The sequence below is a fragment of the Amblyomma americanum genome, chromosome 6, assembly GCF_052857255.1.
Source record: "Amblyomma americanum isolate KBUSLIRL-KWMA chromosome 6, ASM5285725v1, whole genome shotgun sequence".
Classification (NCBI taxonomy): Eukaryota; Metazoa; Arthropoda; class Arachnida; order Ixodida; family Ixodidae; genus Amblyomma; species Amblyomma americanum.
Genome location: NC_135502.1, coordinates 130,192,696 through 130,206,712, shown reverse-complemented (window position 1 = coordinate 130,206,712; position 14,017 = coordinate 130,192,696). Strand labels below are relative to the sequence as shown.

Here is a 14,017-nt window from a genome sequence, read left to right as displayed (position 1 = left end):
TACGGCGTCCGTCAGAGCCTGAGTCACTTTGGGACGTTAAACCCCCATAAACCATAAATCATAGAACGCCAAGGTTGGCAGACATATAACATTTCATTACCGTGAAAATTGATTTCAAAGTCTGCACTTTCTACTTTTCGTTCTCCGAAGCATTACGTCAGCTTTGATGCCTCCATACCCACTCATCGATAACTGAGGCAACTTCGAGGCTTCTCTTCAGAATTTCAGGCATTTCATCTACAAAGGCATCGTTACCGTTCGCTGTTTTAGCCATCGAACGTGCTTATTAGTGTAATTGCCATTTCATCGCTGCGTCAAAGAGAATTAACCCCACCCTGACCACGTAACCAAATCTCGGCTTGTGCTCCTTCTTTCTGCGCTTTTAAAATGCTATCACACAGTAGTAAAAAAAATAAAGAAGTCTTTGCACCAAACAGACAACCTCGATAGCCTAGGCCCCTACTGGTGCCTAGAAGGGCGAGCTGGTCTTCAAGCTGCTCAAACAAAAGCTAGGCGCTACAGGAGTGCAGTGAAACAAGGGCAAGACCGTAGCTGTGAGAACAGCAGGGCAGGAGAAAAGGCAATGCCCCAGATTTACACAGGCCGCAGGGAATATGGCAAGACTTCAAGCTGGGTTTGTTGGCTCATTTTTGTTTGCACGATGTTTCCACAGAGAGAGGATGCACATGGCAGTGCTACGCTTACAATGCTCTATTACGAGGAAACGCACAGAATATATGCTGCAGGTGATGATTGGTCTTCTTGCCGTGTGCGACAATCTTCCATATCCATCAAGGAAGCCGCTCTCATTCTTTTGCAGCATCAGAGAAACCGAACTCACGCAGCCGGACCCAGTTTTTTCGATATGAGAAGGTTCTATCAGCTCTGGGGAAATCACATCTTTGAATTGCTTCACGATGGTTGTATCATGCTGTAGTGCCCGGCAACTCCCATTACCACATTTTCTACAATGTAAAGGAAGGTTATAGCCAGTGCCTGTTCTTAATAAAGTCGTGCTCCCGAAGCCTTCCATTATTGCATCGGTCTGTTTGGCCGATGTATACCTTCCGGCATGTGAGTGGGATGCTATAGACCACTCCTGTGCAGACTGCAAACCATCTATATCATCTCACTCACTTCTAGGAAGATATACATCAGCCAAACAGGCCGATGTATCAGTGTGAGTCTTCGGGAGCATAAGACTTCGTTAAGAACAGGCACAGGCCGCAACCTTCCTTTACATTGTAGAAAATGTGGTAATGGGAGTTGCCGGGCACTACTGTATGATACAACCATCTTGAAGCAATGCAAATATGTGATCGTCCGAGAGCTGATAGAATCTTTTCGTATCGAAAAAAACTGGGTCCGGCTGCGTGAGTTGGGTTTAAACGATGCTGCACAAGAATGAGAACGCTTTTCGTGATGGATATGGAAGATTGTAGCATATGGCAAGGAAACCGACTCGTCACCTGCAGCATATAATCTGTGCGTTTCCTTCTAATAAAGTGTCCTTGCGAGTGTAGTGCTGCCTTGCGCAACCTCTTTCTGTGTCGTCCTGTTGTGTTGCAAAGATGCTGCTAAGAAGGAAATATGGTCTAAACACTCTAAACACGAATACGTCTATATCAGAGTGAAAAGGAAGTAAGGAGTCCTCTGGAACACTCTGTTTTATAAAATAGAGTTTTATAAAATGGAGTAGAGGACAGGTACTCTCTTTTTACACTTTTCTATTTAGGGTGTACACGCAGGAATACAGGATGGAGTCGGGTGACTAAGGCGTGTAGAATAGTCTACAAACGCATAAGAAACACTGCGAACTATACCAAAATTAAACCCAACTTTTAGCCTGTCCCAATCTGCTTCGTAAAGAGAATCAAGAACATTTGTTTTGTAAAATTCAAGAAAACAACTTCTTACTCGTGCTGAGAAGTCGAATGCCGTAGCCATTGATCCAGAAAAGGCGGTCACGATGGTTGGAGGAGGAGGTTATGAAGAAAGGCGCAGGAATTTTTTGCAGTAGTTTCCCTCCCGGACTCCCGGACGGGACTACAGTTTTTTAATTAAATTAAATTAAACTCGATTGTTGTCTCCCAGAACATTCTGGACGGCTACCTGGTCTAAATGCTGCAAACAGAAAGGTAAGGTGAGAGCGGACAAAAGACCCCAAATTTTCGTCCTCTTAAGGTTAAGGAGTATCAGTGGCGGTTGTGCTTTTTCCAATTTGATATTAGCGCTTATTGTGCGTGCTGTAAGCTTGTAATGGTTTTGGGTGCCAGAAAGCATAGCAAAAATGTTCGCAGCTAACGCTGCGTGCACGTAGTTTAAGACTCCAGGGAGTGTTTAGCCATAAATGAGCGACATACGACTGGTGTACGACCCACCCAAATTGATATCGGAGCGACCATGCACCGTTGCCAGCGGTCTGTTCACGTGACTTTTAGACTCTCCGCCCACCGGCGCTCCTTTTTCAGATTTGCTCAATTTATTATTGGAGCTCCTAGTCGTATGTCACCACAGAAAAGGGCCAACTGAAGAAGGGGGCTACTGGCGGAGGGGCCCACCGCATATTGGGCACATTATTTTCAATGTCAACAGAACAAATTACGCAAATAAATTTATATTCTCGTCTTAGTGCACCGCAATCATTTCATTTGGGCAGCGTGCGGTTGAAAGAAAATTTAATTGGCTATTTTGCTCAAAAGCGGAATGTTTTTGATTATTTGCCTCACAAAGTGTACGTCTATGACTTTCACCTTGTCTAAAGTTATCATTTTTATTGACCACGCGAACTCTTCTAACATATACCTCTCGTAAAAATACGGGGATGATAATTTAACTTGGGCTCCTAGTGGATTGATTTCTAGTGTGCGTTATTAGAAGCACTTCGTCTGTATTTGCCTCAAGAAAGTCAAAGATAAGACCGCTTTCAATTTGCTGCTGTGGCCGCACCAGTCTTTGTTGCAACAACCATCCCAATCATGCACGCTGGAGGTTCCGCTGCTGTGCTGGGCTTCCATAGTTTGTGCTCAGCTCCACGCTTTAGTGCATGCATATGGTTTAATGCAGTGTGTTTTAGTAGTTTTTCTCGACTTTCTCGATTCATCTGGCGTTCTAGTCAAAGGTTTTGAAACTACAATCTCCACCACGGATATATGCGTGCTCTGTTGAGGAAGGTTGTTGTCACGCTTCCCAAACACAACAGAAGGAACGTTTCCTTTCTTTTTTGTTGGGAGAGAGAGAGATAGAAAGAGAGAAATACAAGCAGTTCTGTATGAAGCGAAGGTAAAATAAACGAAAGAATCAAGGAGAAAAGAAGTGCGAGCTGCACAGAATCTCTCCGAAAAAAACGTAGGCCTTTCAAGGGGGGGCGTTGATTCCTTCGGTGCTGGTCGCACAGGGAAGGGTCCCAAAACGTGTCGCTCTCTTCTCCAGGCACTCTGCTGCAGGAAATGGAGATGCGAATTGGATTCCACTGAATTTAAAGCCGGGACGTCGTCGCTCCGCTTTCATGTCCCTCATTTGTCGGCGCTGAAAGGAGCAGAACCCGAAAGAAGCGCCGACAGGATTTAAAATGCAGCGACGACAGAAATCAGGAACGTCTCCCCTCGGTGCCACTGAACCGCGCTGACATCCCAAAGGCACTTCCATCGGCGAGTCGAAGGAGAGACACAATGCCGGGCTCTCGTTGCTACTTGTCGAGGAAGTGCAAATTGAAAGAAGGCTTCGCAGGCTCCAAAGCTCTCCACTATAGTTAGCGAGAAAATAATGCTGTTTGAGGAGCTCCTTAGCGTTGCGATTTTTTATTTTTCTTACCTTTTTTTGGTCCTTTGGAAATTGCCGCGCAAATTGTGCTCTTAGTGCACTCCGGCAGGCTTATTACGCCGCAGTTCAATCTCTCTTTTGCTGAACTATACGGTAGAAGCCATCCGCATTCATTTCTTGGAACTGGCTCGCTTCGAAAATCCCGTTGAATCCATCGATAAAGGGAAAATGGGAGCTCGGTTTATGACACAACAGAAACTTCGTATTCTAGGGAACATGCAGAGTACATTTTTTTTTAATTTATAGCACGATCTCCTGCTTGCACAAGTTTAAGGCCATGTGGTTTATGTGCTAGCTGAAGAAAACTAAATGCTTTTAACGCGACTACGTTTACCCTCACCGAGAGTGACATTAAGTGAAGCCCTCTGATGAAGGCTAGGGTTGGTATGCGATGAAACTTTCGCGTCTGCTGTCTTAGCGCATTGGCGCTAATTAGAAACATTATACATTTCTTTAATTTTTTTTATCAAGCATAATATTTTAAACTTACTTTGACTTTGCCCGGACACAATTGGAATTTTAATGCTGGTGTCTTTCCCTTGAGGTTTTTGAAGTAAGCCTGGTATCGTGTGAAAGTGATCCCTGCGTTTTCGGGTTTGATTTCTTCCGGAAATTTTTGGACTTTAAATTGGCGTCTAGATCGGGATTATAAATAGAAAGATCGAAATTTGTGTTTTTCTCAGCCCGGCCTTTTCCATCCTGTATTTTTGCGATGGACTTAAAACTATGTTTTTCTCGCTCAATAGTTCCTTAATCTACAAATGAGAGCTTGCACCAAGAAATTGCAAATTAGTGAAATATTGATTTTTTGTTTCTAATCTGTGACAAACATTTCATCGCTTAGTTGTTTGTAGTTAGTTCTAAACGTCGTTCGAAACGTCCAACATCATTAGCGTGGGCAGCGCTTGGTACAGTGATCCAAAAGACCGCGCCCCATCAGTCGCGGCGTTCAAGCGTATAGTCATTAAAGCGAACTCTTTCAATTTTTTCGCAGATTAACAAGCAATAAAAAAGGTTTAAAGCCGTCATCAGGTAAAAAAAAAATCGCTCGAGAATAACTACAAGAAATTCGCTAGTTTCGCACGCTGCCTTTAGCTTAGCGCACGGCCTAATGGCACTTTGCTGAAATCGCATTTTCAGGCCGAGAATTGTGCTCAGGGAGCATCGATCAGGTGAAACAGTGTTTTACTCGAAAACGAAGGACTCTAAATACACAGGAAAAAAACACGTGTCTATAACGCGTTCTGAGCGTGTTTCGGCCTGAACACGCGATATCTAACGGTAATATTTGGAGAAAAATGGTCCGGATGTAAGCATGTCCAGTTAAAAGATAGGATTTTATGGTCATTTTTTGCCTTCCTGGTCGCAGCGGCTTTGGAAACTGCAGAACACACAGTTCGGTTGTTCTAGACATTTGACTTGCAATCCGTACAAGGCATTCACATGACACAACTTTCTCGATTTTTTTAAATGCTGGTACTGGGCCAGCACTGTACCGACAAACAGCTTTTACCACTCTCTGATTTTTTTTACTAAGTCTGGCTCCCCAAGGAAGGCAGTTACATAAAGCAAAAGAGGTTTGAAAATTTCAAGCTTTTTCTTTGCACGTGTTCACATATGGAAAGAAAGGAAAGAGAAGTCAATAGATATGAAAGAAACCGCGCGGTAAATTATGCGCACTGATTGCACTATTCACCACCAACATGATGACTTTCGATCAAAGTGAGTACTAGCAGGAGTTCGCTTATGTTCTTTTTCTTCCGTAGACTCTAACAGAGCTACCGTAAATAGCACGCTGAAATACGAAACCGAAGAAAGCACAAGAGATAGTGAAAAGCGCTCCTTCTAGTAACGTCTTTTCTTTTTTGTGCGCGTTTGATACGCAGCTAGACAAGCGCTTGTCATTTCTTGAATAAACGGCATTACGTCATCGCTGTTCATGTTTCTGGTTCAGTGACTATATATCGCCGTTTCGGTTGTCCACCCGCTTGTATGTATTCGCCACTTAACAATTGTTTTGGTCCCCTTTTCTTTTCCAAGAGAATATTTTCTACCACAACTAAGCACGCAATTCTTGTGGCTGTGTAGGCACAGGCCGGTAGGGACGTGGATAATCTTCAGCTAGTAGCACTTAGCTCGACTGTTTTATTTACTTAACATTGCGATTAGGGAAAACGTTTTTTTCTATGCATAATCCTTATCTATCGTCCTAACCAATATGATAGACGTTCAATAAACATTTGCTTTTTCTCTCTCGCTTTCTTCTCAAACATGAGGTGGGCACATTTACATCCTCAAACACCTCACTTTTGCTTGTCGCTCTTTCATTATAATCTCAGCTTGTGGCGTGCGCCGATACATGCGCAGCGCTTTGCTGCCTCCAAGACTGCTTCAATGAGGGACACCACGGAGACCACGGCGAAAGAAGATCGGCCAGCTCCATGCGTCCACCGTTAGAACGCGCTGCGGCAAGCTTTTGCGCCCCGCACAACAATGGGATCGGCCGAAGCTCAATAGCGCCACCCGGCTCGAACATGGGCTCGGTCGGCCCCACTCACTAGGCGTAACAATGGCGCGCTTTAGGCGAACGCCAAAAAGTGCTCGAGCGCGCGCGCGCGCTTGCGCACCAGCGTTTATTGTGTAGGCACAGCCCTCGGCTCGGCGCGTAAAGGGCCGCACGTGTGGTTGTTTTAAAGGGGCGCACAATGCAGCACGTTCCCGCGCCCGCATCGGCGGGCTTTAATAACCCTCGCATGTGGCGGCCGCGATGAATGGCGCGCCGATGGCGGCCGCGGAAGCCGCATGGGCCAGCTGGCTGACAGCGCGGAAACAGCTTGGCTGCCGGTCAGTCAATGGGAGATGCAGCCGCTTCCCATTATCAACAAGTTACTCGTAAGGCCCGTACTCGCGGAGCTTCAAGCGATTAAACTGCTCTCAAAGGCCGGTTTTAGCAGCCGAAAAAAAAAAGAATGGCTCTTTATTGCGTTCCAACGGCATTTTCACTTGCGCCTACGAGTGAATTTGTTCACTCAGAAATTAGAATTAGCTATAGAAAGAAAACAGCAAATCAGATGGCACTTAAGAACTCCACTTGGGCCTACGTATTGGCCTGCAGTGTTGCTAAATAAAAAAATAAAACGGCACCGGCGTAAGTATAATTGAAATCGCGTTTTGTTAATGGTGCTTTGATACGGTAGGAGCCGAGATCGAATCTGTTCGAATTGTGAAGTTACATTCCTTGGCGAAGACTAGTGGCAAATAAGCACACGGAAAGTGCCGTTAGGCTGGCCGTGTAGGCAGCTGCTTGGACTGCGCGCAACTACAACTACTTACAGTGGTGGCAGCCTTCGCGCTACGATGGCCGCTGCCTCTATAGTACTCGTTCGCAGTGCCGTTGCAGCCCCCATAAAGCCTGCTGAGGGAAGCGTATGTTAAAACGTGTTACGCGAATTTTTTTTCTTTGTGCGTGTGCGTGTGTGCGGGTGTGTGTGGGGGCGGGTGGGAGGGACTGTGTTGATTTCCCGGCAGCCAGTGGTCCGCATACAAGCTGTGTGTACGTACATGCGACCTTCTCGACTCGTTCTCTTGATGAAGACGACTGGTTGAACTCCCCTGTCGGCACTACGGCCCGTGCATACCCATGAGGAGCCGGAGACTGGAATACACGCCTACTGTACCCGCCTTCTGGTATTTATTCGTCGTCATATCTCCCCTGAGTAGCCACGACAAATTCAGGAGTAATGGGCGAAGGCCGAGCATCCATGTCACTTTTTAGAGGTAAGAATGTTGACGAGAACAACACTATGACCTACATTTCCTGAATTTATCACAGAGCATTTTGTTTCTCTTGGCGACTGAAATATACAGCGCGCCTAGCGGTCTCTGCGCCATTCGTAATTTTATCCTCGTAAAGACATGCCACGCGCGGCCGAGCTCTAGTTACTTCGCAACAGTTGTCTCGCCTTTGCTTTCCTCATGAACATCTACTGCTTAAAGAGCTTAGCGCGCCAAAGGTCGAGTGCGCAGTTTAAAACTGGGCTCAGGTGGAGTGGTGGACTTTGGAGTTGCGGGCTGTCAAGATTAGACAAATTGTGCGCCCGCAAAAGCTTTAGGCTAACAGCTGGAAAATCAGCAATTTGTCTAAACAATAATGCCTAAACAACTATACCTCTAAAAAGCTGTAACACTGACCGAATTGAAAGACAGCATCGTATTCCATAAAGGAAGTAATAAAATCTCTTTCAAAAAGGCTTTCAGGCAGTTAAACACGATCTCTCCAAGATTATTCACCGTGCTTACAACAGGTATTCAGAAAACAGGAGTGGGAAAATTTGAGGACAGAGGGTAATAAAAAATACTTAAGCAATCTGTGACCTACTGCCATTACGTCGCCGTTAATCCCGTTTCATGGCAGCACCTGCCATCCACCGACTATTTCATTCTAGAGGATTAACCACGACGTTCCGAGCACCAGTCGATGTTTCTACCCGCAAGGCCTCCCTCGAGGGCCATTCATCGCTTTGTCCTTCAACTGCATCCAATTGTGGTTACTGTTGGTGCAAACAGGGCATTATTATTTTATGATATTTTAGGCTGCCCAACCTAAAGTCTGCTGATCAGCCTGTTGCTATTAATGCGAAAACATTATATGGCTCCTGAAGCAGAAAATCTGGCTTTGTTGTCCAAGCCAGACGATCCGAAAACCCACGTGACCTCATCAGAAAGAAATAAAAATAAAATTTCCTAAAATTCCTCTCCGAAGTCGGTAATGAACCCATGCCGGCGCGAACAGATCAGCTTCGCTGGCCACTTCATTACAGCACTGCGGCATCTCTTTCTTTTTCAACGCGCTAATTATACAGTGATGCAATGTTTTATGCAAATGAACTATGTACAAACATTATGTCCAAATCAACACGATGCATAACATGACACACCTAAGCAACGAAGCACGAGAAAAGGCGCAATGCAGAGCACATAAATAATACGTCATAATACGACACATTTAAGCAACAAAGCAATAAAAAAGGCAATTAACTCGGTTCGAGCTCGGTCTGGTCATACACTTCATTTGCCTGTACAGTTTTACTGAAGTGTTCTTTTGCAGAAACAACAGATTCACAAGGTCGATCCATCATGCGTTTTTTGCAGAGGCTGTGTAATACAATGAGAAAGAGCATGACAGTGCAGTGAGATGTCGTACTTAGTGCGGTGTCCATTGCATAATATCCCAGAACAGTATTGCATTATTGAAATTGATGAAACATTGTTCAATGGTTTCAGGAGCATCACAGAGGTGACAATTTGCCGTGGAAACAAAAATACCATTTTTATCTAATCATGTTTTAAAGAGCAAGGTCGTTGTGGTTAGCTTATAGAAAAAGGCTTTTGTACACGACGAGAGGGGCATTTTTCGTGCTCTTTTCAGTACGTCATGCTCCGTAAACCAAAATACACAGAGCGACACGTGCGGCGGAGGGTAGAGCGTACAAATTAAATCCTTGCACAACGGTTTCCCCGACACTGAAGACGGGAACTAAGGGGTGAAAAAAAAAAGTAGAAAGTGAGCAGCCATATACATTATATGCATTAAGCCCCACAAACATGGACGATCACAAACATATCCAGTAATCTCGGAGTAGATCGCTGTGACTTAAGATTTCTCCCCTAGCGCGTACTTATCGATTGGCCTGCTTCCTTTGCGAGATACCACGTTGGCATATTTTGATGTGCTTGTCTGCATCTTTTGTTTTTCGACTGGAGTGCTCGCTTTCCTGTTTTCCGGTCACGCCTGGTGATGCTTTTTCTTTTCTTTCTTTATGCATGCTTCATATTCAATGTACATGCACTTTGTTAAAAATTTAATCTGTTATCCTTCCCCCTTCCCATTGTAATGGCTTACAACGCGCTGTGGGTAGCAGATAAATAATTAATAACTGCATATTATAAATAAATAATTAGGTTCGGTAAATTATGTACTAAATTGACTTGCGAGAATTCACTACTGTGTGTGTAGTGTCCCGGAAAAAGCGTGAAACGTGAAGCTATTTGTCGGACATACAGGTTGACTAAACCAAGGCCGCCAGCGCTTAGGTCGCAAAAAGTTTTCACGCCTCATTGGTTCAAAAGGCGAACCCCACAAAAACTTAGCGAAACTCTGAAAACACTGCATATAATGACTTGTGCAGTGAACAATTTCTAGGACATAATAAATTTTAGGGGCGAGAAACAGAGCACATACGTGTGCCCTGCCAAAAATCGAGAGACCGTTTTGAACAAGAGTCTGAGCACAGCTCCGTAGTGTTGGCACACGGTACTTACAGTAGTGTGCACTGTGCATATAGCTACATAAAGGTGAGCCAAGGTACTTGGGTGGCGTACGTGTCCATTGCATACCAGCATATTCTGCAGCGGTCGTTCCTCACATACCAAATGATAGACCACAGCTCCTAGAACGATTAATCAGAGCACCTGACACTGATCCGAAGTCTTCTGTTAAACGAATAACCTGATCGATGCTTGTCCTATCGGCGCAGAAAAACGCGAGGTAATTTCTGTAAGGTACTGCCTTCAGTTCGTGACACGTAATATAAAATCACAGCAGCCTGCACTGTTTATAACGCTTGCTCAAATGATATAGTATAGCAGCAGATTACTGCGCGGGGTGTTGTGCTGCGGTAATGGTACTGCCCCAGTACTGTCCCTTAACGCCCCTCGCGCTAAACTGCCAGTGTCTGCAAGGCAATGTCATCGTTGCTAATTATTGATACGGAAGCATAATTAGATGATTAGAAAATGGAAATTAAGTAATGAACTTTTCACTTTAGATTTCCTGAGCAAAAAGATTTAAAAATTGAAGGCAATCCATGTCGAAGGTGGGCTCTATTTTTAAATTTTCTTAACGGGAATTGAGATTCGAAATATTGAATGGCAAAAGTACGCATTTGAAAGCTCGTTGAGTTCGCTCTCCGCATTTAATCTAAATGGCGCATCTGTGTGCTGTATCATCTCCAAACTTAAGTTAACTTCTTCTACATCATCAAATACACCAACGGCGCCTTATTTGTAGCATGATGAATGCGAGCGATGCTATTTTATAAATATCGATTGCCGCAAAGCCAGTTGATATAACTTTGAACTGCGTATTTTTCAAGTTGAATGATATAAAACATGAACAGAAAAAAAGCAGGACTTACAACTAGGTATTATTCCGAGTTCTGTCGAACATATACGCACTACAAAGAAAAGGGTAAACCATAATGTGCCGCTGAAACGCTTCAACCTTTTCATTGAGACCTCTGCCCGCGTCTGAGCCTGTTTAAGCCATTAACCTGCCCTCCCCGAACCGTTCTTTTTGCCCATTACGTCAATCTGCTTCATTAGCTCGTCCCACCTTTGCAGGCATACGGCCACCCCCCGCCGAGCGTCCGGTGGCGGCACGTGGCGTTCGGCCACGCCGGCTCCAGCGGCTCCTCGTCGTCGTCGCTGCTGCTGCAGCTGCACGCGGGTGCCCTCGGGGAGCCCCTGCAGGAGGTGGCCGGCGTGCGGCGCCTGCTGCCCAACGGCACGCTGGCCATGGCGCCGTTCGGCGCAGCTCAGGCGCGCCACCACGCTGGCGTCGTCCAGTGCGTGGCCGAGAACGACGTCGGCCGCATCGTCTCCCGAGACGTGCACCTGCGCGGAGGCGAGTCCCGCACGAAAACGGGCACCGCGTGTTGCAAAGCAGCGCCGAGGAAGGGCGTCTAACTGCCGTGCGGTGCCGCTTGCATGTGATCAGCCTTCCATGCACATTGATGTATACTGTATATTCGTTTAATGAGCTGCGCTAGCCCCGTCCACCAGTTTTCGTTCATCCAAGGCCCAAGATGACATATGGTTTGCGCTTTCTTGCCTCACAACAGTTATATCTGGCCATAGGCGATTTGCGTCGGGCTTCTCTGAAAGGCACTGGTTACGCTCTCTTCTTAGTCCTTAGTCCGATGGCTGACATTTTGGCAAAAGGATTTCTTCGCCTGCCCAGACGAAGATAAATCTTCGTGCCGAAAGAACGGTTAAAGGACTGAGGCTTCCCTCATCATCTTGTTCATTTCGTGCTATCAATTCCATCTACTCTGATTTGTCTCTACTGTGGGACACAGTGGATTTCATCGAGATATCCGCCCATCTCTGCGTGGCGCAGTGGTTGCCCAAGAGTACAAGACCAAGGTGTACGACGAGTTCGTGGTGCGCGGCAACACTGCCGTGCTGCACTGCCAGATGCCCAGCTTCGTGCGGGAGGACGTGGACGTCACCGGCTGGATCCGCGAGGATGGCCTCCTCATCCAGCCCGGACAGGGCGCCGGAGCAGCCGAGCAGCCAGCCACTGCTCACCAGAGGGACCCCAAGGGTGAGCCAATAGTGAGGCTCGCACGAGAAAGCGTTTCGGCATTCTGTAGTAGCTATAGGCATACTCGCCAATGCTGTGACCAAGGCTAGAGAAGATAAGGTACAACAAAGGACATCACACACAAGAAGGGACGGAGGCACACGCGCGACCGGAAGCGCATGCCCCGCCGTCCCATCTTTTGTGTGCTGTCCTTTGATGCACTGAATCTTCTCAAGCGATGAGCGAACTAGCCCGGCAATGTGTTTTACTTCAGTTTTACTACAGCCATCTTGACAACGCGAAAGGAGGCTAAAAGCGCGGTGTATAGGAACAAAAGCCCGATAACGATAAAAACAGCCGCCTTGTGTAGAGATAGAGCTATACTGGCGCTACTAGAGGCTCTCAGACTCAATGAAATGGTGGATGTTGTTCGCAGGACGTCATGGTAATTTTTGAAATGCCTTCCGCACATTTTTGGTGAACGACAGAACTGTCGGTTGTCCTGTGCCTCACAAACTTCTCACTGTATGGTGAGAAATATGGCTACGAAGGGACGACTTCTATAAATCTCTTGTGTTCGCGGGCTGCTAGGCTAACCTCAAAGGTCTGGAAGTCGTCATCCCAGCTTGAACCTTGCTTTCGACTGTGAAAAGTTCAGAGACGCAGTACTGTTTTCTGACTTCGCCTCGTCGGCAAGATAAGCTCAGGAAGTGGAAACAAGGTGTGGAACGAAGGCGCTCCTCGCAGCTGCAGGCGGCCCGCACCGGTACCGAGTGCTGTCCCCATCGGGAGAGCTGCTGGTGCGCAACGTAAGCTCGGCCGACGATGGAGTCTCCTACCGCTGCCAGACAAGGCACAAGCTCACCGGCACCGTCAGGGTCAGCGACACTGCGGGACGCGTCATCGTCAACCGTAAGTGGGAGCTTGTTGGCACAGTATCTTCATCAGTACACGACTCACGGAGTGATATGCTGTCAGCCCATGCCGTAGTCAACAGGTGTTAGCACGCAGAAATGTTCGCAGTACTCGGGAGCACCGCACTCCATCGGGCTGTGTGGTGCACCTCCTGGGTTAAAGCACTGACTTTGCCTGTTCGGCTTTTGAAATAGCATGCAAAAATGATACCGAATGAACACGACTAATTTCGGTATTAACGTCGCCGTGATGCCGGGAACGAAATTCGAAAGAAAGTGTCGAGAGTGGGAGCTAAAACCGTTTCACATTTTACACGCCGTGTTCTCCGTTAAATGAGGCCTTAGCCACGTGTACTGCGCAGCAGCACACTACAGGGGTGGACGATATGAACTGGGAAGCGCAAATCAGCAGCTCAGGTCAAACGTTATCAGTCGTGAATAGGAAGAGCACGGAAGACCTAAACAACTTCTAGATTGCATGAAACTTTTCATAACCCTCCGAATCTGCTGGCCTCACTGCTGCGTACCGGCGTTTGGAAGGCGTGCCTACTGTCGTGATTCAGTCGCTTCTTCGAGGAGCGATAAGTATGGCAGCCGTGAAGCTTAGTGAGCTACAGCACGGCAACAGGAAATGCAAAGCCCGGTGTCTTTTTCGGGCACACCTAAAGTGGACTGCTCGTTTTCAAAAAATACTTTACCTTACTTTCGATCCCTTCAATTTTGAAACAACAGCCACAATGATTTCATTCCGAGCATACAAGGGGCATGTGCGTTGTTTAATGGCATTGATTCAGCCTTAATACGGCATTCGAATAGATAGCAAGTGGCATCTCTCTTGTAATTAGGAGGTTATAATTGCCACCTAGCTATTAAACCGTATTTTTTTAGAACCGCGCGCTGGCTCAGTGGTTATGGT

The 14,017-nt window shown here is 46.4% G+C and overlaps 1 protein-coding gene across 2 annotated transcripts in view; it reads left to right on the top strand.

Moving 5' to 3' along the window:
* The window catches only part of LOC144094103 (cell adhesion molecule Dscam1-like), a 519,023-nt gene that overhangs the window by 157,563 nt on the left and 347,443 nt on the right, over positions 1-14,017 (top strand). For both annotated transcript variants that reach the window (XM_077628014.1, XM_077628013.1), the window contains exons 5-7: positions 11,224-11,506; positions 12,002-12,208; positions 12,935-13,099. In XM_077628014.1, the coding sequence (XP_077484140.1) occupies positions 11,224-11,506; positions 12,002-12,208; positions 12,935-13,099 (655 nt within the window). The remainder of the gene's footprint in view (positions 1-11,223; positions 11,507-12,001; positions 12,209-12,934; positions 13,100-14,017) is intronic.